This window comes from Sarcophilus harrisii, chromosome 6, assembly GCF_902635505.1.
Source record: "Sarcophilus harrisii chromosome 6, mSarHar1.11, whole genome shotgun sequence".
Lineage (NCBI taxonomy): Eukaryota > Metazoa > Chordata > Mammalia > Dasyuromorphia > Dasyuridae > Sarcophilus > Sarcophilus harrisii.
The window spans coordinates 51,559,327-51,581,593 of record NC_045431.1 but is presented as its reverse complement, the minus strand read 5'-3'; the positions used below and the strand labels follow the sequence as shown (position 1 = coordinate 51,581,593).

Genomic DNA, 22,267 nt, shown 5'->3' with positions numbered 1-22,267 from the left:
GCGTAGGAGTGTGGAAAGGAAGGCAAGCTGTACAGGCTTTTACTATACTCCTAGCTTCCTCTTTTGTTATCCCAAATTGCAAACATAAAGCTCAAGCAGCCTGATGATATTTAGAATGAGATTCTTGGGCTTCTTGAAATAAAGGAACATTGGCTAATGTAGTGTTCTCTTCTTTTCTAAAATATGACCGTTCTCTGGGAGCAGGTTTCTTGGGGAGGTAGCCTTAGTTTCAGTTCAGAGTAATAATCACCTCAAATACAGCCAGCTGATAAAATCGAAAAGTTTATTTTCTCCTTCCAAGTCTTGTCTCTTTCCTTGGGCCCAGTTAGCTTTCTTAGAGGCCTTTCTCCCTCCTTGGTTCCAAGAGCTTTTGCAGCTTGTCTTTTGTTGCCTCCAGCTCCCTCTGAATCTTGATTCTTCTCCTCTCCACTGACTCCAGAATCTCCTTATATATGATCTCTTAAAGGTGTGAACCCAAAGGTTGACTCCTCCTCCGAGAGAGTGAGATTGTGGGTTTCTGACTTGTGAATCTCCCGAATTTGTGAACTCCAATGTGTGAACTAATGTGTGAACTCTCAAAGGTGTGAGCTCTAATGTGTGAATTCTCCCAAAGGTGTGAACTCAAGCATTGTTTCTATCAACTCTAATGACTTAACACTTTGTAAGGATTCCAACAGGCTAACATGGTTAGAAGGCGATCTGCCTTTGAAATTCCATTAAAAATAGGACCTGGAAGTCCACTATGAGAGTGGACATGCAACATATAAATTTTTTTTTTTTTTTTTAATTTAATAGCCTTTTATTTACAGGATATATACATGGGTAACTTTACAGCATTAACAATTGCCAAACCTCTTGTTCCAATTTTTCACCTCTTACCCCCCCACCCCCTCCCCTAGATGGCAGGATGACCAGTAGATGTTAAATATATTAAAATATAAATTAGATACACAATAAGTATACATGACCAAAACGTTATTTTGCTGTACAAAAAGAATCAGACTCTGAAATATTGTACAATTAGCTTGTGAAGGAAAATCAAAAATGCAGGTGTGCATAAATATAGGGATTGGGAATTCAATGTAATGGTTTTTAGTCATCTCCCAGAGTTCTTTTTCTGGGCATAGCTAGTTCAGTTCATTACTGCTCCATTAGAAATGATTTGGCAACATATAAATCTTACCTGGATGCTTTCTCACTTGCTTTTGAAGCTCCTTAAAGAGCTGATATACATTAGAGGCTACAAATTTTATTTGGGCTGTGGCAATTCTTTGTACCACACTTATTGAATAGGCTGAATCAGATATTATATTTATATCTCCTGGATAATAAGTAAGAGCTAGAATGATTGCATACAATTCATTCTGCTGAGTGGATTAAAAAGAAGTTCTGACTATTTTCTTTATAGTTGTCACAAGAGTATACAGCACAAATGTTTGGATGCATCTGTAAAGATAGTTGATCCTTAATAAGAGTAACCTTAGAAACCTTTTCTTCAAAAATCCACTGCCAATTATGTAATAGCCAAGTTATCTTTAAAGGAGATCCATCTGTAAAATTTGGAGTTGTGGCCAATAAAATTTGCCACTCTGGGATGGTTTCACAGCATACATTAGTTAGTACATTGTATACAATATATACATATAAAAAATGTCAGGTCTTATCCCAGATAATTGTACTGTTCGCTTAATAACCTTTAATAAAATTCTAGCCACAAGTACTGAGTAAGGAGTGAGGCTTTGTTCTGGTTGTGTTGGGAAGTTCACCCACTCTATCACACTGTCTCCTTGATGAAGGACTGTTGTGGGTGCCTCTTTTATAGCAAAAACTGATATTTCCAAAGGTTTTTTAGTAACTCTTTCAACCACATTGAATAAAGATTCAAATTCAATCTCTCTCAAAGCCTCTTGAGTTTCTTTTGTAAGCTGGCATGGTGAGTTTAAAGCAGTGTCTCCCCTTAAAATGTCATATAATGGTTGTAATTGATAGGGAGTTAAGCCTAACACTGGATATCTTCTATTAATTTCTGAAAGTCATTTAAAGTGTTTAGCTTCTCTGTTCTTAAAGAAAGTTTTTGTACTGTGAGCACCTTAGAATATACTTCATATCCTAAATATTGAAAAGGAGCATGTCTTTGAATTTTTTCTGGAGCTATATGCATTTTGTAGTTCCTTTGTGTTTCTATGGTCTTTTTTAGACATGCTTCTAACATTTGCTCCTCAGGTGCACATCCCAATATGGATGCACATCCCATGGATGACAATCCATGTAATATAACAACATAACTTTTGGAAATGCTTTTCTTACTGGAGTAAGAGCAGCAGCCACATACATTTGACAAATAGTAGGGCTATTTTTCATTCCCTGTGGCAAAATTGTCCATTCAAATCTTTTATAAGACTCAGCTAAGTTAACACTGGGCACTGAAAAGGCAAATCTTTTCATATCCTCCTTATCCAGAGGGATAGAATAGAAACAATCCTTATTGTCTATAACCCAAAGAGGCCATTCTCTAGGCAATTGAGTAGGAGATGGAAGTCCAGGCTGAAGAGTTCCCATTGTTTTTATTTGTTCATTTACTTTTTTTAGATCAGTCAACATCCTCCATTTTCCAGATTTCTTTTTTATAGCAAATACAGAGAAATTTCAAGGGCTTAGATAAGGTTCTAAGTGTCCTTACTATATCTAATAAGGCCTGAATTTTTTCACTAGTTAAGGGCTACTCTTCCAGCCATACCAGTGTATCAGTTTTCCATTGAATGGGAACAAATAAGAGTGGAGAGAGAGAGAGAGAGAACAAGAACTTAGATGTAGGTATAGTTATATCTTCTCTAAAGATTCTTCAAATAGCAAGTTAAGCATCAATCTCTTAATAGAAACTACATTATCTGCAAGGTGAAACCTTGCTCTCATTTGATAAAGAAAGTAACAATTAAAACAATTAAAAGGAAGGATAGGGTGGAGTCTCCAGATATCTTGGTTTCTAGGACCTCCATCAAAAGCCTATTTAAGAACAAAAGACACACTTAATGTTGGGATGTTGATTAGAAGTGAGGGATTAAGCAAAGAGAATAATTCAAGACCCCCATTAAGGAGACTCCTTTAGGGAATTGAAGTTCTATTAAACCCTAAAACAATTTTCAGGAAGAAGGGTCCCACCAGACTCACAGAGGCATTCAATCCTTCCTTAACAACAATCTGAGAGTAATCCCCTGGAAAAAAAACAGTATGTTGAGATAGTTTAACCCAAATTTGTACATGAAATATTTGTGAAAAGTCTGTCAGTCTTTTCCTAGACAAGTATTCCTCCTCTGAACATGTTTTAGAAGAGGAGATTTAAAGGCACTTTTAGGAGTCACTTGGGCAAGGCATAATCAAAACCAGGAGCAGGACCATCAGGTTAAAATCCTGCTTTTAGGTATTTTAAGAAAGCTGTAGATCATATTTGCCATCATATTCATTAAACAATGAGACCATGATGCAATTAATATTAAATAATTTGCTGAAGACAGCTGGAAACCATGGTATAAATAATGGGTTTTGAAATAATCATTTTCAGAAATTTTAGTTAACCAGAAATCTTGGTTAGTTCTCTTGGAAGTTCCTTGCATTACTAAGCATTAGATTTCTTGATACAGCAGCTTATCTAAGTAGATGTTCACCAAACTTGAGATAAGAGCTATCCCTTTAAATAATGTTAACAATTTCACTTAACCAGAAGAGGGGGTTCAGGGGTAGAGTGGGTTTGAGCACTAGTGAAATGGTAGGTCTTTTCCACTTCATTTCCCTCTCTTCCCCCCAGGGTTAAGGTTCAGGCCAGAACTAAGGAGCAGCCACATCCAGTGGGGAAAAGATGGACTATGCCCTCACCTTCTACAGTCAATGGATCTAAAATAAAACCATGGAAATAACTATTTTAGAATTTTTAATCCTAAATTTAAGGATTAGGAAATCCTAAATTTTAATTCCACAAAATCCTAATCAAGAATTTTCAGCAATTCAAAAGTGGAGAGATTTCAAAACTATTTCACCTGCACAAGGGAATTTTATATTGCACAAGCTTTTTTCCTGGGGCTGATGAGATAACCTTGCTAGAAAAATGGTTAAGAAACCAGTCAATTTTTTATAAATTATAAATTTATAAATTAGGGGAAAGGGACCTCAGTCTGATTCTCCTTGAATGGGACTGACAGGGCGAAGATTTCTCAAAGTCTATGAAACTAAGCCTAAATCACGTGATCCCTATTCCCAGAGGTCTGCAGACTGAAGATCAGGTGTTGGGCCCAGGTTGCAGGAAGTCACATGATCTCAAGGCCTAGAAGTCACGAAAGGCTAAAACCCTAGGTTAATGACAGGAAGTAAGAGGAAGCAGACAACACTGGTGACCATTGGTCAGTGATGATTACTTCCTTTTAGTCTATCCAATGAAAAGACTTGGATCTTTTGTATTTAACTAGCTTTACTGCTTCTGGCTTGTCATGTCAAGGAGCACATATTGGGAGCTCAGATGTCTCCCAGGTGTACTTGGGCCTCTACCTGCAGGGACTAAATAAATGTTTCTCTTTGTGCCTGAAGATGTCTCTGCTTAGTTAATTTGAGGAAGGGGGGTCTAGTACCTATCCTACGCAGCCTACTTATCCAACTCCACCTTTTCTACTTTTAGAGTTGTTGTGGGCTTTCTCCCTCACACATATACACAGACTAATTGACCAACTTTGTGTTTCAATATTATGAAAATAATCCCAAATAACTTAATTAACAAACTCACAATTTTCATAAGTGATAGTCTTAAAATTCAGATATAAAATGTCACAAAAATGAATAAGAATCTCATCTAATTTACAGTCAATTTTCTAATTTTAACACACATATCAATGAGAAAAATTATTTTGAAATCAGCAAATATGCTAGTTTGTGAGATTCCCTAAATTCTAACTGGATATTCCATTCAAACTCAGTTACCTTTTGGTTGTTTCCCAATTCAAACAAAACTTATACTAGATATCCAGCAGAGCTGACAGAATTTTAAAGTATAGCTCATCCAATCTGTACAATATGCAAACATGTGACCTCTTGAGGAAAATTACCGGAGAACTTTGTTTTAATATCCTAATTTTTTTGACTTAAAATCAAATCAACTACAGATTTAAATTTCTAGTAGTAATAATTCAATATTAATGCACACATATTTGTAAAATCATGTTCTCAAATGCATCAATTGAAAGCAATTCTAATCATATGCAACTTAAATTTAAACACCAAGATAAGGTTATTTTGGGGGAGAAAAGTTCTCTTCCCCCTCAAAAACTCCACTCTCCTAGACTACCCAAAATTTTTGAAATGGCAGTAACTATTTGAGACCTGAAATAGAGACACAGGCCCCTGGAAACAAAATGGCAGTAGCTCCCATCTTCCTTTCAAACTTTATACTCTCCCCCAAACTCATGTGGATGGTTTGTATTTTACTGCTTATATAGGAAAGGGGGAGATATTTTAAAGTGTATAGTGGAGTTCCTTAAATTTCCCCAGGCCATGTGCAGTAAGACTGCACTCTTCTATAGCGTCTCACCCCAGTCATGAGAATGATTTTAGGCCTCTTGGCAACCCAGGGACTCATCTACAGAGAAACTGAAGCTGACTTCAGGACATGGAGTGAAGGTTTTGGGGAGCCTACTGTTCTTTGGAAAGGCTGGATTGGACGTACCATCTCCAGTGATGACCCTGGTCTTTCCCCAATCCCGGCAAGGGAGAGAAATTTAGAGGCTGTTTTTATCTCCTGAGAGCTTAACTTTTAAGAAAAATTCAATTTAGTTTGAAACACAAAGAGAAAGAATTTTCACATATTGAGAGAGAGAGAGAGAAGAGAAAAGAGAAAGAAAGAAGAGAGAGAGAGAGAGGAGAAAGAAAGAGAGAAAGAGAGAGAGAGAGAGAGAGAGAGAGAGAGAGAGGCAAACCTTAGAGAGCTCATAGAAGCAAGAAATATTTAAGTACTCATTGGAGTTCACATGTTTGGGAGATTTCAGGATTTAGAAAGAGATATCTGAATTCATACCTCCCTTGAAGTTCTTAGGGCCAGAGAGCACTCTGGGAGATAACCCAGAATCCCATTCTCTCAGAGGAGGAGTTAACCTTTGAGAGATCATATATATATATATATAGAGGAAGCTCTTAGAGCATCAAGAGAGTTACTTGGGAACATTCCCAGGGGTCGGAGGCTTTTCCACTGAAATCCACTGAGAGGCCTGTCAGCCCCTATTTGGGCGCCAAAATATTATGTTCTTGTTCTTTAAAATATGAGTTCTCTCTAGGAGAAAGCAGGTTTCTCGGGGAGGTTTTCTGGAGGCAGCTTTAGTTTCAGTTACAAGTAAATAATCACCCAAAATCGCAGCCAGCTGATAAAAGTTCAGATCTTTTATTGTGTCCTTCAATATAGCCCGGTTAGCTCAGACTTATCTCTCTGCTTGGTTCCAAGAGCTCTTGCAGCTTTGTCCTTTGCCTCTGCTTTCTTCAGCCTCCAGCCAGCACCAAGGTGGAAGATGCAATGAATCTCTCTCATCTCGGAGAGAGGGTTTGTGGGCTTCCTCCCAGAGTGCTCCTCTCCGACCCCAGTCAATGTTTTGAAGTAAGACTGTCCAGTGGCTCAATGAAGCTCTATTTATGCTGAGTGTAAAAGACTGACTCCGCCTTCTGGAGGCAGGGATTAAAGGAGGTGTGAATTCAGATATCTCTTTCTAAACCCTGAAATCTCCCAAAAATGTGCACTCCAATGAATACTTAAATATTTCTTGCTTCTATGAGCTCTCTAAAGGTATGAACACAAGCATTGTTTCTATCAGTTGTACATAGTACCTTGTTTCAAGTTCTGGCCCAAAATATCTCCTTCTAAGATCAAATCAATCATATTGAACCATGCTATATTAGATAATTATTGTCTCTATCAACTCTAATGGCTTAACAATTTGTAAAGATTCCAACAGTTTCTTGCTCTGACTATGTCCTTGCCTTAATCTACCCTGGTAAGTTGGAGCCAAGTGAAATATATACATATATATTTCATGAGAACTTTACATTCCCAGCTGGATGCTTTGGATATCAACTCTGGGGGCAACATGCCCCCAGCACAATCTTTCCCTCTCAAATAAAATATTAAAAACTAATTTCTATCTTGCCTCATTTTCTCCAGCATTACAATATTCCTCTGCAGATCCTTTCTGCATTCCCATGTGAAACTCTTCCATACTCCTGTGATCCTAGATTGCCCTAATATTTACTCAGCCCTTTTTGGACTATTTTGGACTAATTTGGGGACTATTTTGGTGAATTTTGGGAAAGAGATCCTTACCCCCCCATCCCTCACCCCAAACACCTTTGTCTAGAAGTTTTCCCTCCCATCCTAAGACTGTTCCTTAAAGGGCCCTTAACTGGGCTGGTCTATTCTAGAATAGAATCCTGGATCACAAAGGATTACTATTATCACAAATTTTTCTATCTCATTGGACATATTGGTTTGCTTGGTTCCTGGCTGGCTTCTTCTTCCCTGGATTTGATGTAAACTATGTCTCTCTGATCTGTGGAGGAGGAGTGGACTGGGTTAGAGAAACCCTAAAATCTCAACCTTTCCTGATGTCTGAGAGGAACCCTACCCTTCTGTTCCTAGGGGAAACTCCCACATCGATCTCAACCTACAATTCAATTAGAGATCTTGGCCTGGGGCATAATCACCAGGCTTTATTGAATTGAAAATTAGTCCCTCATCACTCCCTAGCTTCAGGTATAAAAACCCAATATAATGAAAGACTGAACTCCAATCCTTTGCTAAAAATCCTGACAGGATTTGGCCCACTGGGAACTTGTTTCTTCTCTCTTTTTTTTTTTAATTTCATAGCTTTTTATTTACAGATTATATGTATGAGTAATTTTACCACATTGACAATTGCCAAACCTTTTGTTCCAATTTTTCCCCTCCTTCCCTCCATCCCCTCCCCTAGATGGCAGGATGACCAGTAGATGTTAAATATATTAGAGTATAAATTAGATAAACAATAAGTATACATGACCAAACAATTATTTTGCTGTACAAAAAGAATCGGACTCTGAAATATTGTACACTTATCTTGTGAAGGAAATCAAAAATGCAGGCAAGGCAAAAATATAGGGATTGGGAATTCAATGTAATGGTTCTTAGTCATCTCCCAGAGTTCTTTCGCTGGGTGTGGGTGGTTCAGTTCATTACTGCTCCTTTGGAACTGATTTGGTTCATCTCATTGTTGAAGAGGGCCATGTCTATCAGAATTAATCATATAGTATTGTTGTTGAAGTATATAATGATCTCCTGGTCCTGCTCATTTCACTCAGCATCAGTTCATGTAAGTCTCTCCAGGCCTTTCTGAAATCATCCTGTTGGTCATTTCTTATGGAACAATAATATTCCATAATATTCATATGTCACAATTTATTCATCCATTCTCCAACTGATGGTCATCCACTCAGTTTCCAGTTTCTGGCCACTACAAACAGGGCTGCCAAGAACATTCTTGAACATACAGGTCCCTTTCCCTCCTTTATGATCTCTTTGGGGTATAAGCCCAGTAATGACACTGCTGGGTCAAAGGGTATGCACAGTTTGATAACTTTTTGAGCATAGTTCCAAATTGCTCTCCAGAATGGCTGGATGTATTAACGATTCCACCAACAATGTATTAGTGTCCCTGTTCTCCCAACAATGTATCAGTGTCCCTGTTTTCCCACATCCCCTCCAACATTCCACATTATCTTTTCCTGTCAACTTAGCCAATCTGACAGGTGTGACAGTCTCAGAGTTGTCTTAATTTGCATTTCTCTGATTAATAATGACTTGGAGCATCTTTTCATATGACTAGAAATAGTTTCAATTTCTTCATCTGAGAATTGTCTGTTCATATCCTTTGACCATTTATCAAATGGAACGTGGCTTGATTTCTTATAAATTAGAGTCAATTCTCTATATATTTTGGAAATGAGGCCTTTATCAGAACCTTTGACTGTAAAAATATTTTCCCAGTTTATTGCTTCCCTTCTAATCTTGTCTGCATTAGTTTTGTTTGTACAAAAACTTTTCAGCTTGATATAATCAAAATTTTCTATTTTGTGATCAGTAATCTCTAGTTCTTCTTTAGTCATAAATTCCTTCCTCTTCCACAGGTCTGAGAGGTAAACTATCCTGTGTTCCTCTAATTTATTTATAATCTCATTCTTTATACCTAGATCATGAACCCATTTTGACCTTATCTTGGTGTGCGGTGTTAAGTGTGGGTCGATGCCTAGTTTCTGCCATACTGTTTCTTCTCAGTGTAAACCCATCTCAGGGGAAACCCATCCTTTCGATATTTGGCCCACTGAGGACATTATTTCACAGTGTAAGCCCACCTTTGCTAAAACCCAGCTTTGCTAAATTCCTTTTGAAAAAGCCTTTTGAGAAGTTGAGTCAACTGAAATTCCTCTCTCCAAAGTTACCAATAATTTCTTAATTGATTTTTAATGGCCTTCTTTCAGTCCTTATCCTGACTGACCTCTTTGCACTATTTATCACCCCTACTTCTCCTTGATATTTTTTTCTGTCTTGTAACAATTTCAATAGACATAATTTCTAGATATTTTAATTTTGTTTATTAATAAGGATGGTCAACTGGCTTTCTTCTTAGACCAAAGACCAAAGACAATCATGGACAGGCTCACAGTTCATATGCCTCTCAAAACAATAAGTGATCTATCAAACAGCAATCAAATCTATTTGATCAATATGATTGGAGATGAGTTACATTAAAATGAAGGGCTGAGTGTATCTTGGATAGGGAAAGTATCTCTATACCAGACCTCTCATAGCTTTAGACTATCGATTCAAATAATGTATACCCCATCCAAGCCTGAGGAGAACACAATGACTTCTACCAGGATGAGGTCTTGAATGACCTCAGCATCATCAGCAATATCTTTAAGAACTTAATTTAAAAGTCAGGACTTTAAAAGGGAAGGGGAAGTTCTGAATCTCCCCAAGATACTAATTATTGATAATCATTTCTCATATTCTCCATTTGATTCTTGAGAGTTTATTGTGATCTCTCAATGAACCAATAACTGATATGACATTTGATCAAGAATTTCTAACTATGGGACTTATAAGGGGAGAAATAGTAAAATACAGTTTATCTTAAATAGTACAATTTGACTAGTCACAACTTGATATTTCCCTAACACTAATTCATTAATCCTTTATTTGTGAATTAAAACTACTACAGGAGCTTCAGACATAGAATAAATACCTGATAATTGACTCATCATCAATATGATGAACAATCGTATTGATTTAAACTTTAAAACAATCTATAACCCTTTCATAATAGCCAAGAATTTTTAAATGAAAATTCACAATTATAGTAACATTAATAGGTACAATAGTAGTAGTATTATCTACTTTACTTATTAAACATTTAACAATTTTCAAATATCCATTTTTAATCACATCTTTTTAAAAGGCCTGATTCATGTATAATAGCATCCAGATTAAAAAGGGAAGTTTTGTCTAACAGCATTCTGATTTCCAGTGATCTCTCCAATTCTACAATATAGATTTAGAAATACAATAATAAAATAATAAAAATACAAATATAAACAATTAATTTCAGATGACATCAATTGTATTTCTAAATCATCACATATAAAAATGATTGGTCTTAGTGCCTTTGGCATTTTAAAACCACTTTAGAGTTACCAGGCATGGAACAATTACATTCAATTAAAGAAAATAATAAAGTGCTTAGCATATGCCAATCACTGTGGTAAATACTTTAGAAGCATTAAATCATTTTGATCTCCCTACAACTCTTGTTATTTTTCTCTTTATAGACCAGGGAACAGACAGAGAAAGGATAATTTGTCTAAGATTACATTGCTTAATAGTTTTTCATCCCAAACACAAAAAGGTGGGTTCACCAAGGACAACTGCTGGCTGGCTCCCCCAGCTCATCCTGTCACACTGGTGCTGCCAAAGGCACCCAGACTTACCTCCCCAGGCAGCCGCTGGGTGGGGACCTGCCCTTGGTACTGATTGATTGGGCTTTGGGGAGTATAGTAGAGGGCACTGCCTGCAGGTGGCTGGTCCAGGACCTCCCCATTGGTGGCAGGGCAAAGCAAAGACTGACTATGGAACCTGACCACTCCAACCCCTGACAGCTGCAGGTGATGGGGGACTAGGGCCATTGCCAAGAGTGGTGAGAGGAGGTGCTGTGGCTACTGCACACCCCCCCCCCCACCAGGTGGGCTAAAATGCGATTCAAGTTTCCCTACAATTCTCCAGCATTTTATTAATCTCATCTGGGATGTGAGTGTTAACAGAGGCATGGATTGTTGTGTTCTTAGCAATCTCCACAACTGAGATATACTCATGATTCTCAGGAGAGGGAGTAGGGAAGGCAGAGGGGATCACTGAATGTCATTCTCCTTTTGCTGAGTGATCAGGATTGGGGAGGTCCCTCAATACTTCCATTTTTCTGTTTTTCAACGTCTTCCCCAGCCTTCATTCTACATTGTTTTCCAGTGACCAGGTTTTTACAGTGAAAACAAATTCTTAGTTTGCTTCTTTTGTTCATGCTTTCATATTCTGATGGTACAGGAGTGCAGAAGGAAGAGGGATTAAATTGCTGCAGCTGCTGAGGGGTTGTAAGGAAAAAATTACTTTTAGCTTCTCTAAGTTCCTTTTTACTATTTTCAAGCTCCTCTACCAGAGTAACTACCAGCCATGCTGCAGTCTCAAGGAAGAACCCATTATTATAATGTTGCCAATCAGAAATAATCAGCCTAAGTTGTTTTGAGATAGCTGGGTGAAGATTATTAACAAAATAGGGTAAAACAAAATAGGATCCCTTCTTTGTCTATTATTTCAAATAATTTATTTGATATTGGAATTATTGATCTTTAAATCTGTCTGCAGTACTCTTTTCTTAGGAAGCTCACTTTTAGGCTATTCTGCCTTTAAAAATTATCAGATAGATAATTTTAAAATGGGGAAATTATTTCACGTTTTACCATTATCAATACAATTTATATATAAAATTCTTAATCTGTAATCAATAAATCCTAATTCCAATTTTGAGAATTTATTAACAAAACATACTCAAAGCTTGAATTTCCATGATAGATAAATTTTGGAAATTAATAATATACATCTGTGTATAGTTCTTAGAGAAAACAGTATAATCCTATTGATTTATCAAATTTTTTAAAATTCCATTTAACTAGAAAACTTTCGCATTAAAACTTTGTTTTATTACTTTGTCTAATCATTTCCTCCTTAGGAGGATGACATTCCTATATTACAAATTGACTGTAAAAAGATTAAAATGGTAAGATGTTCATATTTATATCCTACTATAGTAACAGATATGTTGTAGCATCAATCTATTATTTAATAGATTTAATATTGTACTTACAAAACTTCTTGATTATAGTAATTTGCTATACATGGAAAATGAAGGATATAGTTATAATGTCACATATAATGACAGAGGGGAAAAACTCCCTTACCTCTCTTTGATTCTAGACATGAGTCATATATGAGAGCCAATCATGAGAGCTAAACTATGCCCTGTGCCTACAGTGCAAGGTTTAGTATTAATCAGATGGGGATTTTTCTTTTCAGAAAAGAAAAAGTACATGAGAGAAACAGAATCTGGAAGATTCGACCTAAACCACATCATCTCCCAAAGTTTTCCTGGGCATAAATATTCACCTTTAGCAGTTTCTAGCCTAGCACATGCCATCTTCTATTATTAGCTTCATGAAAATTTAAACATCTAACCCTGTAATCAAAACTCAAAATAATAGCAAATTACAATCCCAGGAATTTTTTATCTTAAATACCAAAATGTCATTAACCATAACTTAGTACTTGAATATGTTTCCTGATATTTCCCTAACAGTTAACATTTCAGTTGTCCTTTTCTTATAAAGTAAAAACTACCTATATTCTGGGGCTTTAGACATAGAGCAAAAACCTGATACAACTCATCATTAACATGTTGAAGCTACATCTTTAAACCATCCCATATTATTTCATAATAGCCTAGAATTTTAAGTGAAAATTTACTGTTATATATTTATAACAAAATATATTTCATGAAATATTTAACAATTTCCAAATACCATTATCACGTCCTTTTAAAAGGCAATTCATGTATGACAGTGTCCAAATTAAATTGTTTTAACAGCATTTCTGTTAAAATGGTTTCTCAAATTTCATAAGAAAATTTAGAAATGCAATAATAATATAAAAATAAACTTTAGGTAATATGAATTGCACGTGGAAATGATCACATATAACAATCATAGATCTTATTACCTTTGGCATTTTAAAAACCACTTTAGTTATGAAGTATGGTAATAATAATAATGTAGTGCTTAGCATATGCCAGCCATTGGACTAAGCACTTTATAGTCATATTATTTTGATCCTCACAATAACCCTGGGAGATGGGTACTATTGCTATTTTTCTCTTTACAGATCAGGAAACTGGGACAGAGGTAACTTGCCTAAAATTTCACAGCAAGTTTCTGCAATCAGAGCAGACAAAGATGGACTCTCAAAGGAAGAGGCTGGCTGCTCCTCCCCTCCCCACCTCACACTGCCATGTTGGATGCTGCCAGGGGCACCAGGACCTTCCCGGGCAGCAGCTGAGCAGGGCCTCCTGAAGGCAGCTGACTAGATTTGGTGGGGTGGGGCAGAGGGCACTGGATGCAAAATAGGAATCTGGGGCTGAGGTGACTAGGGCCAGGATTTTTCCATCAATAGTAATTCCTTGTGGCGGGGCAAAGTGGATATTGGCGTGGGACCTGACTCCTCTAGCAGCTGCTGGTTTGAGGTCGGGTGCTGCTGGGGCTAAGGCCATGGGCAATTCCTGTAGTAGTATGGGCATGAGATAGTGCCCTGGGGTGATATCTTAGAAAGTTAGGCTGTCACCTGCACCCAGAGAGAGAATTGTGGGGACTGAGTATGGATCACAATATAGCATTTTCGCTTTTTTAAGTTTGTATTTTTTCTTTGTCATTTTTTTTTCTTTTTTGATCCGATTTTTCTTATACAGCACAATAATTGTGAAAATATGTATAGCATTGTATATATTTAACATATATTGTATTACTTGCCATCTAGGGGAAGGGTAGGGAAAGGAGAAAAAAATTTAAAACAAAATTTTGCAAGCATGAATGTTGAGAATTATTTATGCATGTTTTGAAAATAAAAAGCTTTAATTTAAAAAAAGTTAGAGTGAGGGATGCACAGGGTTACAGGATTGTTGCGGTTACTACAAATGGTGGGATTCACTGCAGCTGCTGCTTTCCTCCACCATGTGGGACCTGGAGAGCAGAATATAATTTAACTTTCCCTATATTTTTCCAGCACTTTTTTTCAATATCTGTATTTGGGGGTCTGAACTAGGATGAGAGGACATAACAGGGATTACATCTTTTGACCTGAGGGAGTCACAGGAATCGCTTTGGTTTAAACACTCTTTTCTCTTTTCATGGAAGAAATAAGAAGAGCTAATAAGAGGTTGCTACTGTTAAGATACAAACTGTCTACCTAATTTTTTTTTTTCTTTCTTCACTCTAAGATCACTTCCAAACTAGCTGCCTTCCTTCATTTTCCTAGAATGAGGCTAGTAATCCTGCTATTTTAGTAGTATAAAATTTAATCCTTATTTTTTCTTAAAACAAATTCTATAGTGTTAGTACCCCAAAACTTACTAAGACATTTCATAATGAATTAAATTCCTAGAATTACCTCCAAAGTCTTAGGAGTTGTCTCCTGCAGTCTTAAAAATGTTAAATCTTCTAACTCCTTAATGTCTAATTTCCAAATCTCCAGAATGTGATGTTTTTAATGGTTCTATGAACTTAGATGATTTTCCTTCCCACCTGCATCCTAGATAGCCAAAGCTGGAACAGCAAGAAAAAAAAAGTATCTTACAGGTTTGTTTTTTCCTCCTAATCTCCCAAGGAAAGCCTAAAGTGGCAATCAGATCTGCTTCCTGGGACAATTGCTTCAACGATGAAAGTTCATTCATCTTTTCCAGGGTTTTAAATTCTCGGGCTGGCCCTCAGAAGTCTTCCTGCGTGGCTACATTTTAAACCTTTTGAAGTTCAGAATCTAGCTCACAACACCAACACGACACCACATTCTCTGTTTCACAAAGTCAAGACCAAGTATGAGACAGATACGGACACGAAGGATTCCCCCCAAGTGAGCAATCCCAGTTGCAGGTTCAAAGTTTGGTTGAGCGTGGTGCTGCCTATGTGAGCAGAGGCCAGTCAGCAGAGCTGCTGAGGTACCAGGCCCGTGTCCCACTGCCGCCTCAGATGGTCTCCGAGCCTCAGCGCTAGGCCAAGCTCCCTGAAGGGGACAGCAGTCTGGCCAAGACAGACAAGGACTTTTATAGAGCAAATGCGGACAATTACATCCTCAGATAGTAAATTCTGAGGCCCTGAGAGTGTTTGTTAGTATGGAGGGTCTTTTATGGAACTGCACGTGGTTACCCAGAGTGCTCAGCAAAGTCCCCCTCGCAGAGTATTAGTAATGCAAGGTGGTGATAGTAAAACTAGACTAAATCCACCCACGGACAGGAAAGGGAGGGGGCTTGTGCAGGCACCACGTTGGGGGAAAAGACTGATGAGCTGGCAGTGTGGTGTCCTCTTCTGCATCCAGGTGGTGCTGCCTTATTGGCTAGTTTCTGCCTCAATTTGTAGTAACCGTCATGTGTTGATGTGGTCCCAGAATAAGCTGGCCTGCTCATGGGTCTTAGGCTTGCAGACATGTTTGGGCTCCACAAACATTTGTGGGATTTTGCTGGGCTGAGATCATCCAGAGGATTGCCATTCTGCCAAGCTTGGGACACAACCTGTTTGCTGAGCCCTTAACTCAGGAAAATGGGGTCTCCTAATAGTTTGACATACACTTATCTGGAGATGATGGAAGGATAGAAACAGAAGATTTGGGTTGAACAAAATCAAAATCTCAATTTACAAGTCCCTCAAGAAAGGGTCTCTCTCTCTCTAGGCGGGGACCACATCATCAGCACCTGAATGAGGAGGGACATTTTTGGAGACCTGAAGCTAGACATCTCTTTTTTCCTAAAGTCCCTCTGTCTGACTGCCATAGTTGTTAAAAAGTTTGAGGGAAATTTCTGGGCAATTTAACCATTTTATTGATAGGCCAACAGATTTATTAATAAAAAGATGGTCAATTGGACTTTAAGACCAAAACATACCACTCTTAACAGTAGGCAGTTCATCAAACAGCAATCAAATCTATAACTGATCAACAAATGATTGGATGTGGGCTATATTTTTAAAAGGGCTAATTATCTCTTGGAATGGATAGGGAAAGTTATCTTTACCAGACCTCCCATAGCTTTAGGCTATCAATTCTAAGAATGCATACTCCAGCCAAGTCTGAGCAGAACTCAATGGCTTCCACCAGGATGGGGGAAGTATAACAAGAGTTCAATCAGTTCTGAAACCTCCAAGATATTGGTTATTAGCAATTATTTCTCACACTTCAGATTTTTACAACACTGCTCTTTAGCCTGGTTCTTCTAAATATTTTCTCTTCTGTTTTCTTTCCTGGATTCTCAATTTAGGTCATTCCTGCTAAAGGTGGGTGTCCTTAAAGGCTCCATCTTGAGCCTTCTCCTATTCTATTTCTCTAGATGATTTCACCAGGTCCCAGGGATTTTATCACCACCTTTTAAGAAATGCTTTCCAACCCTACCTTGTTTCCTGACCTCTAAGCTTGCATCACAAGCTCCTACTTAGCCTTCTGCAGGTGTGATCTTCCCCTCCAAACCCTCATTTCTTCCTTATACCATCCGGGTCACTCGGTACCCTTGATGCTTCAGTCTCATGTCCATGTCCAACCTGTTGCCAAGTCTTCTGAATTCTACCCTTGAGATTTTCCTATGCCGTTTGTTTTGACTTTTTGTATGATCAGGACACCACTCTGGTGCAGATTCCTATCCTGCACTGTTCTCTCTACTCCAGTTCATCCTTCACATAGCTGTCAAATTGATCTTAAAAGGTAACATTTAACCCTGCAACCTCCCTTCCTGTTCAATTAAAATGAATAGCTCCCTACTTCAGAACCATATGTATCCTGTTTGGCTTTCAAAACTCTCCATTACTTAACCCCTTTCAATCCTTCCAGTTATCTCGACATACACCGATAATGGCTTCCCTGCTCTTCTTTCCATAAAGCATACCATTTCTGGGTTCTGTAAATTTATATTGGTCATCTCCCATGACTAAATTCGCTCCCCCATTACTACTTCTTGGTTTTGTCTTAGCTAAAATCCCACCTTCAGCAAGATATAAAGATTGAACGTGAATCAAAGCACAGTGTTTTCATTTTTTTTTTTGGGGGGGGGGGGGGGGAGTCTGCTTGTTTTCTGTTTTTTTTTCCCTTTTGATCTGCATGTTGAATATGGAAATATACTTACAAAAATTGCACATTTTTAATCTATATTGGATTGCTAGCTGTTTAGGGGAGGGAGAAGTGAGAAATTTAGAATATGAGGTTTTGCAAAAGTGAATGTTGAAAACTATGCATGTATCTAGAAAAAATAAAAAGCCATTATTAAAGAGAGAATAGATGAAATCATCAAAGTATTCAAAGGAAACCACTTAAGGAATATTTATATTGCAGGCATATTAAGGGGAGGATTCAGCAAGAGCCTGAAAACAAAGGAGAACTGAATCCAAGAAAATTATGGCTAACAAGGAACATAGAAAATGTAGAATGGCAGAAAATATTAGAAAGCAGAAGTATAACCTAGGAAAGTGCTGGTGATGGTGGGAAAGGTTAAGATCACAAAAGATCTGAAAGAATGCTGGTGAAAGAGTATGGACAGTGGGCTTAATACATTAAAAAGTCTGACCATAAAAAAGAGAAATAAAGGCAGTTATTTGATAGGGTGGCAAATTCAAGGGTTTTTTTTAGCATGGGTAAAAACAGCATGTTTAGCTTCTAAATAATTAAAGATTCTGGAGAATATAAAAGAGAATGTTATCAGTAAGATCTCTATTATTCTGATACTATTCTGGTTCAGTGGAGCTATCTGGTTGAAAATACAGAAAACTATCAAACTAACCTTTCTTTTCCTTTTCTTTCTAAGACTACTTATGAACTCAGTTAACTCCTTTCTGTTTACTTGATGCTTAAGTAATCATTTCTACTTTAGATTCTCATATTCAAGTTTTTCCTCTCTTCCTTTTCCTTCTTCCAAATGCTACCTAAGAAAAATCCATTCCATTTGTAAACCAATGTTACCTTGAGCATAAAGAATATATCAAAAATTTTTTAAATGGAAAGCTTTAAGTTTGTGAAGAGACAAAGAACCAATGCTATGCATACTGACCTCTAAATCCTTCCTAAATACCCCAAATTCCTACAAATCTTATTTTCTCACTTTCTTTGTCTCCAAGAATCTGTGATTTTAGTAAAACAAAACCAATTCGGGGTCAACATAACTTTTTTAGTTCTCTATGTTCCAAAGAAGGTAAAAACCTTTGCATTGATGCTACCACCCATCATTGCTCTTTCTTCCTCTTACACTCAGGGTTTTTACACATCAGATTTTTAGAAAAAGCTTCCTAAGATTCTCATTTAATTTCAAGGTCTTTGCTCTCAGCATTTAATCAGCTCTCTTCAAAGTGGCTCTTAACTCATTGCTAAATCCAATGATTTTTTTGCTGCCCTCCTATTTCTTGAGAATTGCGTAGCATATGACAACACAAGAGCATTCCATTCTTCTTGAAGCTTTTTTTTTCTTCAGAACATCATCTGGGAAATAAAACTGGAATAGATCAAGTTCCCAACAGTCAGCATAAAGTATTCATGGAATGCAACCTAAACCACTTAAAATGTAATCTAGAAATACTTAACAAAATACAAGAAAACCTAGGTAAAATTACATTGCAAAACTAAGTCAATATGCAACCCACAGAGATCCTTATATATGGTTTAGTGACCCCATTTCTGAGTTATCACTGGGCTAGATGACCAATAGTTTTCTAAGAAAAAAATTGTTCATTTTTCAATATTTCTGGAAATTCCACAATTAAAAATGAAAACTATTAATACTATTAGTAGGAATGAAAAGGCAAGAATGTTAATTAAAGTAGAACGAGCACAGGATATATTAAGTCAGAAAACAAGGTTCAAGTTGCAGATTTACAGTTTATTAGCTTTGTGACCTTGGGCTAGTAATGACTGTAATTCTTTGAGCCTGTTTCTACATTTGTTAAAAGGGAAATGAATATTTGCACTACATTACTGAGTTATGAATAAAGTGCAACAGAGTATGTGTTTTTATGTCAAAACAAGAGGTTAATACAAATCTAGAATATGGAAAATGGCAATAACTACCTGACAAATTAGAATAGTCTATTAGTACACAGCTTTAGGCAATTGTACTTACAAAAGCAAGGATAGCTACAAGAAAACTATCTTGGGAACAGACCAAACCATAAATTAGTCTGCAATACAGTAGTTTCCCAAAACATCATCAAACTTCAAATAAAAGAGTACTCCTTATCTTGGGAGATATATGAATTAAGCTTGGGTTACATTTCTAGTGTTGGAAACAGAAAAGGCAAGAAAAGGTTCCTGATACAGGAAATTAAAATGGCAAACTTAGAAACTTTAGCCTCTAAGCTATGTTCTTTTAATGTTAAAAAATAACTTTCAAAAAGCTAAGAAATAAACACAACAGAAGTGTCAATCTTTACCAATTTATTTTTTACAAAAAAAAAAAAAAAACAAAAAAAAAACCCAAAACAAAAAAAATAATAAAAATAAAAATAAAAAGGTAGCAATGTAAAATACAGGAGTTTCTTCTGCTGCCATACACGCAGGTTGTGAACATTCCAAGCCAATGTATACATTTTGGAGGAGAAAGCTAAACAATAGCATTGACCAAAATGCTACTGAACATAGGAAGATTCTCTTTAAAAAGGTTAAAAATTAGATATCAGTAATGTCTTCTTAATATTGCTTTCATCATTGAAGACTGAAAAAAAAAAATAAAAAATGTGACTGACTTTACAGAATAAGTTTTAAAAAAACGAAAAAAAACCCAAGAGGCTGCTACAACACTGCCATAAAGTCAAACCATCATACTTCAATATTTGCATACTTGATAGCAGCATTATTTTCACTGAACTGTGTGCAACTACTTGTAGGAAAACAAAGCAAAATATCATGGCAGTTATCCATCAATATCCAAAAAAAACAAACAAAAACAAACAAAATAAAAAATAAAAATAAAACAAAAAACTCTAGGATGAACACACTATATAAGCAGATGAACACTTATGGAGAATGAATCAATATCTACATTCTTGACTTTTCCATTCTGCCCCAATAAAAGTGTCAACTCAAGAGTCAACTTTGTGCATTTTTTTGGCTGATTTGAGTTTTTCCAGTTCTTATATACTGCATGCTTGGAACAAAGAGGGTCATAATAAAACCTTTTACACAATGAACTTTAAGTAGACATCTGAAAATAAATTTACTACTTGTAAACACACAAAAAAAATACAAGAATTTTTTTTGTTGTTTTTAAACAATCAGTGCTTCAAGACACATTATCTTCTGTATCGTCCTCTCTCCCCTCGGTCTCTGTCCCGATCACATAATCGCTCTCTCTCTCTTTCTCTATCTCGTCCTCGATCCCTATCTCTGTCTCTTCTGTTATCTCGAGGACGATCACGCTCTCTTTCTCGATCTCTTTCACGGGGTCTGCTTCTTCTGCCACTGACAACAGCTTGTGTTCGACGAAGGAAGTCATCTACCCGCATATCATAATCATGCTGAAAAGAAGATAATATCTTAAACTTAGGTAAATCTGAAGGCTTGGGATAGAAAAAATAAAGTTTTAATAATGTATGGAAAAATTTTTGAGGAGAAAGGTTTTAGGAATTCTTCACTTTCTATTAACATATAGAACTTGATGTCTGACAATTCACTAAAACTAGGATTCAAATGTACAAGTACTTGAGAAATGTTTCTTGCATACTGTTGGGAGATGGAACATATAAAAAAGTTTTCTTTACTTAAAGTATTCATTCCATTTCCCAATCAATTTCAAGAAACACATCCAATGTTATCATTTCTAAAACTTTATGCTTAATATGAAAACCTAGAATCCTCTTCCACCACTACTCATAAATTCCCTCATTGAATCCAAGTGAAATATTTCAGTCTGCGTCAATCTGTAACCACTTTGGGTTTGCTTTTCTTTTTTCGTCTAATTATACCCACTATGCCACAAAGAGTTGTACTTTTTTCACACAAGCTCAAGATATTTTTAATCTTTGAGATGCTCCATGAAAGCGGTTTTCATGAAACTTTTCAAAGCCAGCCTACTGCTACTAATGCCAAAATAACAAAGGACTTGAAGATTAACAATAACATCTATTGGCATTTATACGGTTTTATAAAATTTGCAAAGCTCTTTATATTTAATTTGCTTACATTATTTACATTTATTTTGTCACAATAGCCTTAGGAAGTAGGTGTTGTTATCCTTACTTTACAGATGGAGACACTAAAAGAGATTATTTCATTTGACCAGATCATACAGCTTGAAAGTGTCTGAACTCAAAGTCTTCATGATTTCAAATCTAACATTCTAGGTTCTGAATCATCTAGTTATTTTTAAAATAATTCTTCAGGCATAAGGTATAAAGAGAATTTGGAATTACATTGGAACTATGAAGCAAAATCAAAGAAATGCTCCAGAAGCAGAAAAAAAAAGGAGTTTAAAAAGTCAGTCAGACAATATTGGAGATAATAGAATTGATATATGTTAGGTTCAACCCTCTGTCTCTTTCTGTTGTTATTTTTATCCTCCTGGCTCTCAAAATCACTTATCTGGCTTCATTTCCTTGTTTCCTCTCTTCATAACAAGGTCAAGTAGACTATTTGGTGCAAAGAGTTTGAAAGGGATTATCTTCGTTTGCCTCATAGGCAATGTGCACATGTACTTTTAGGCAAATGCACAAGAAACCAAAAAAAAAAATAAGTTTTTTATAATGAAATGTTAAAAATGGGATACAGGATTGTGAATGATTCAGTACAAATCCATAACCACTGGAAAAAATCTCAATTTCCATGTGTTATGATGATAGTTTAGGGTTGTTATCTTTATAAATAATGAATGGTACAATTATAAACATAAAA

At 36.5% G+C, this 22,267-nt stretch overlaps 1 protein-coding gene across 6 annotated transcripts in view; it reads right to left on the bottom strand.

The window, feature by feature from the left end:
- Positions 1–19,241: 19,241 nt before the first annotated feature.
- Positions 19,242–22,267, bottom strand: part of YTHDC1 (YTH domain containing 1) — a 32,315-nt gene continuing 29,289 nt past the window's right edge. For 3 of the 6 annotated variants that reach the window (XM_031943181.1, XM_031943185.1, XM_031943183.1), the window contains one exon: positions 19,242–20,913. In XM_031943181.1, coding sequence (XP_031799041.1) covers positions 20,671–20,913 — 243 coding nt within the window. In that variant the 3' untranslated portion in view covers positions 19,242–20,670. The remainder of the gene's footprint in view (positions 20,914–22,267) is intronic. The other 3 variants (XM_031943182.1, XM_031943184.1, XM_031943187.1) reach the window with 1 other exon arrangement.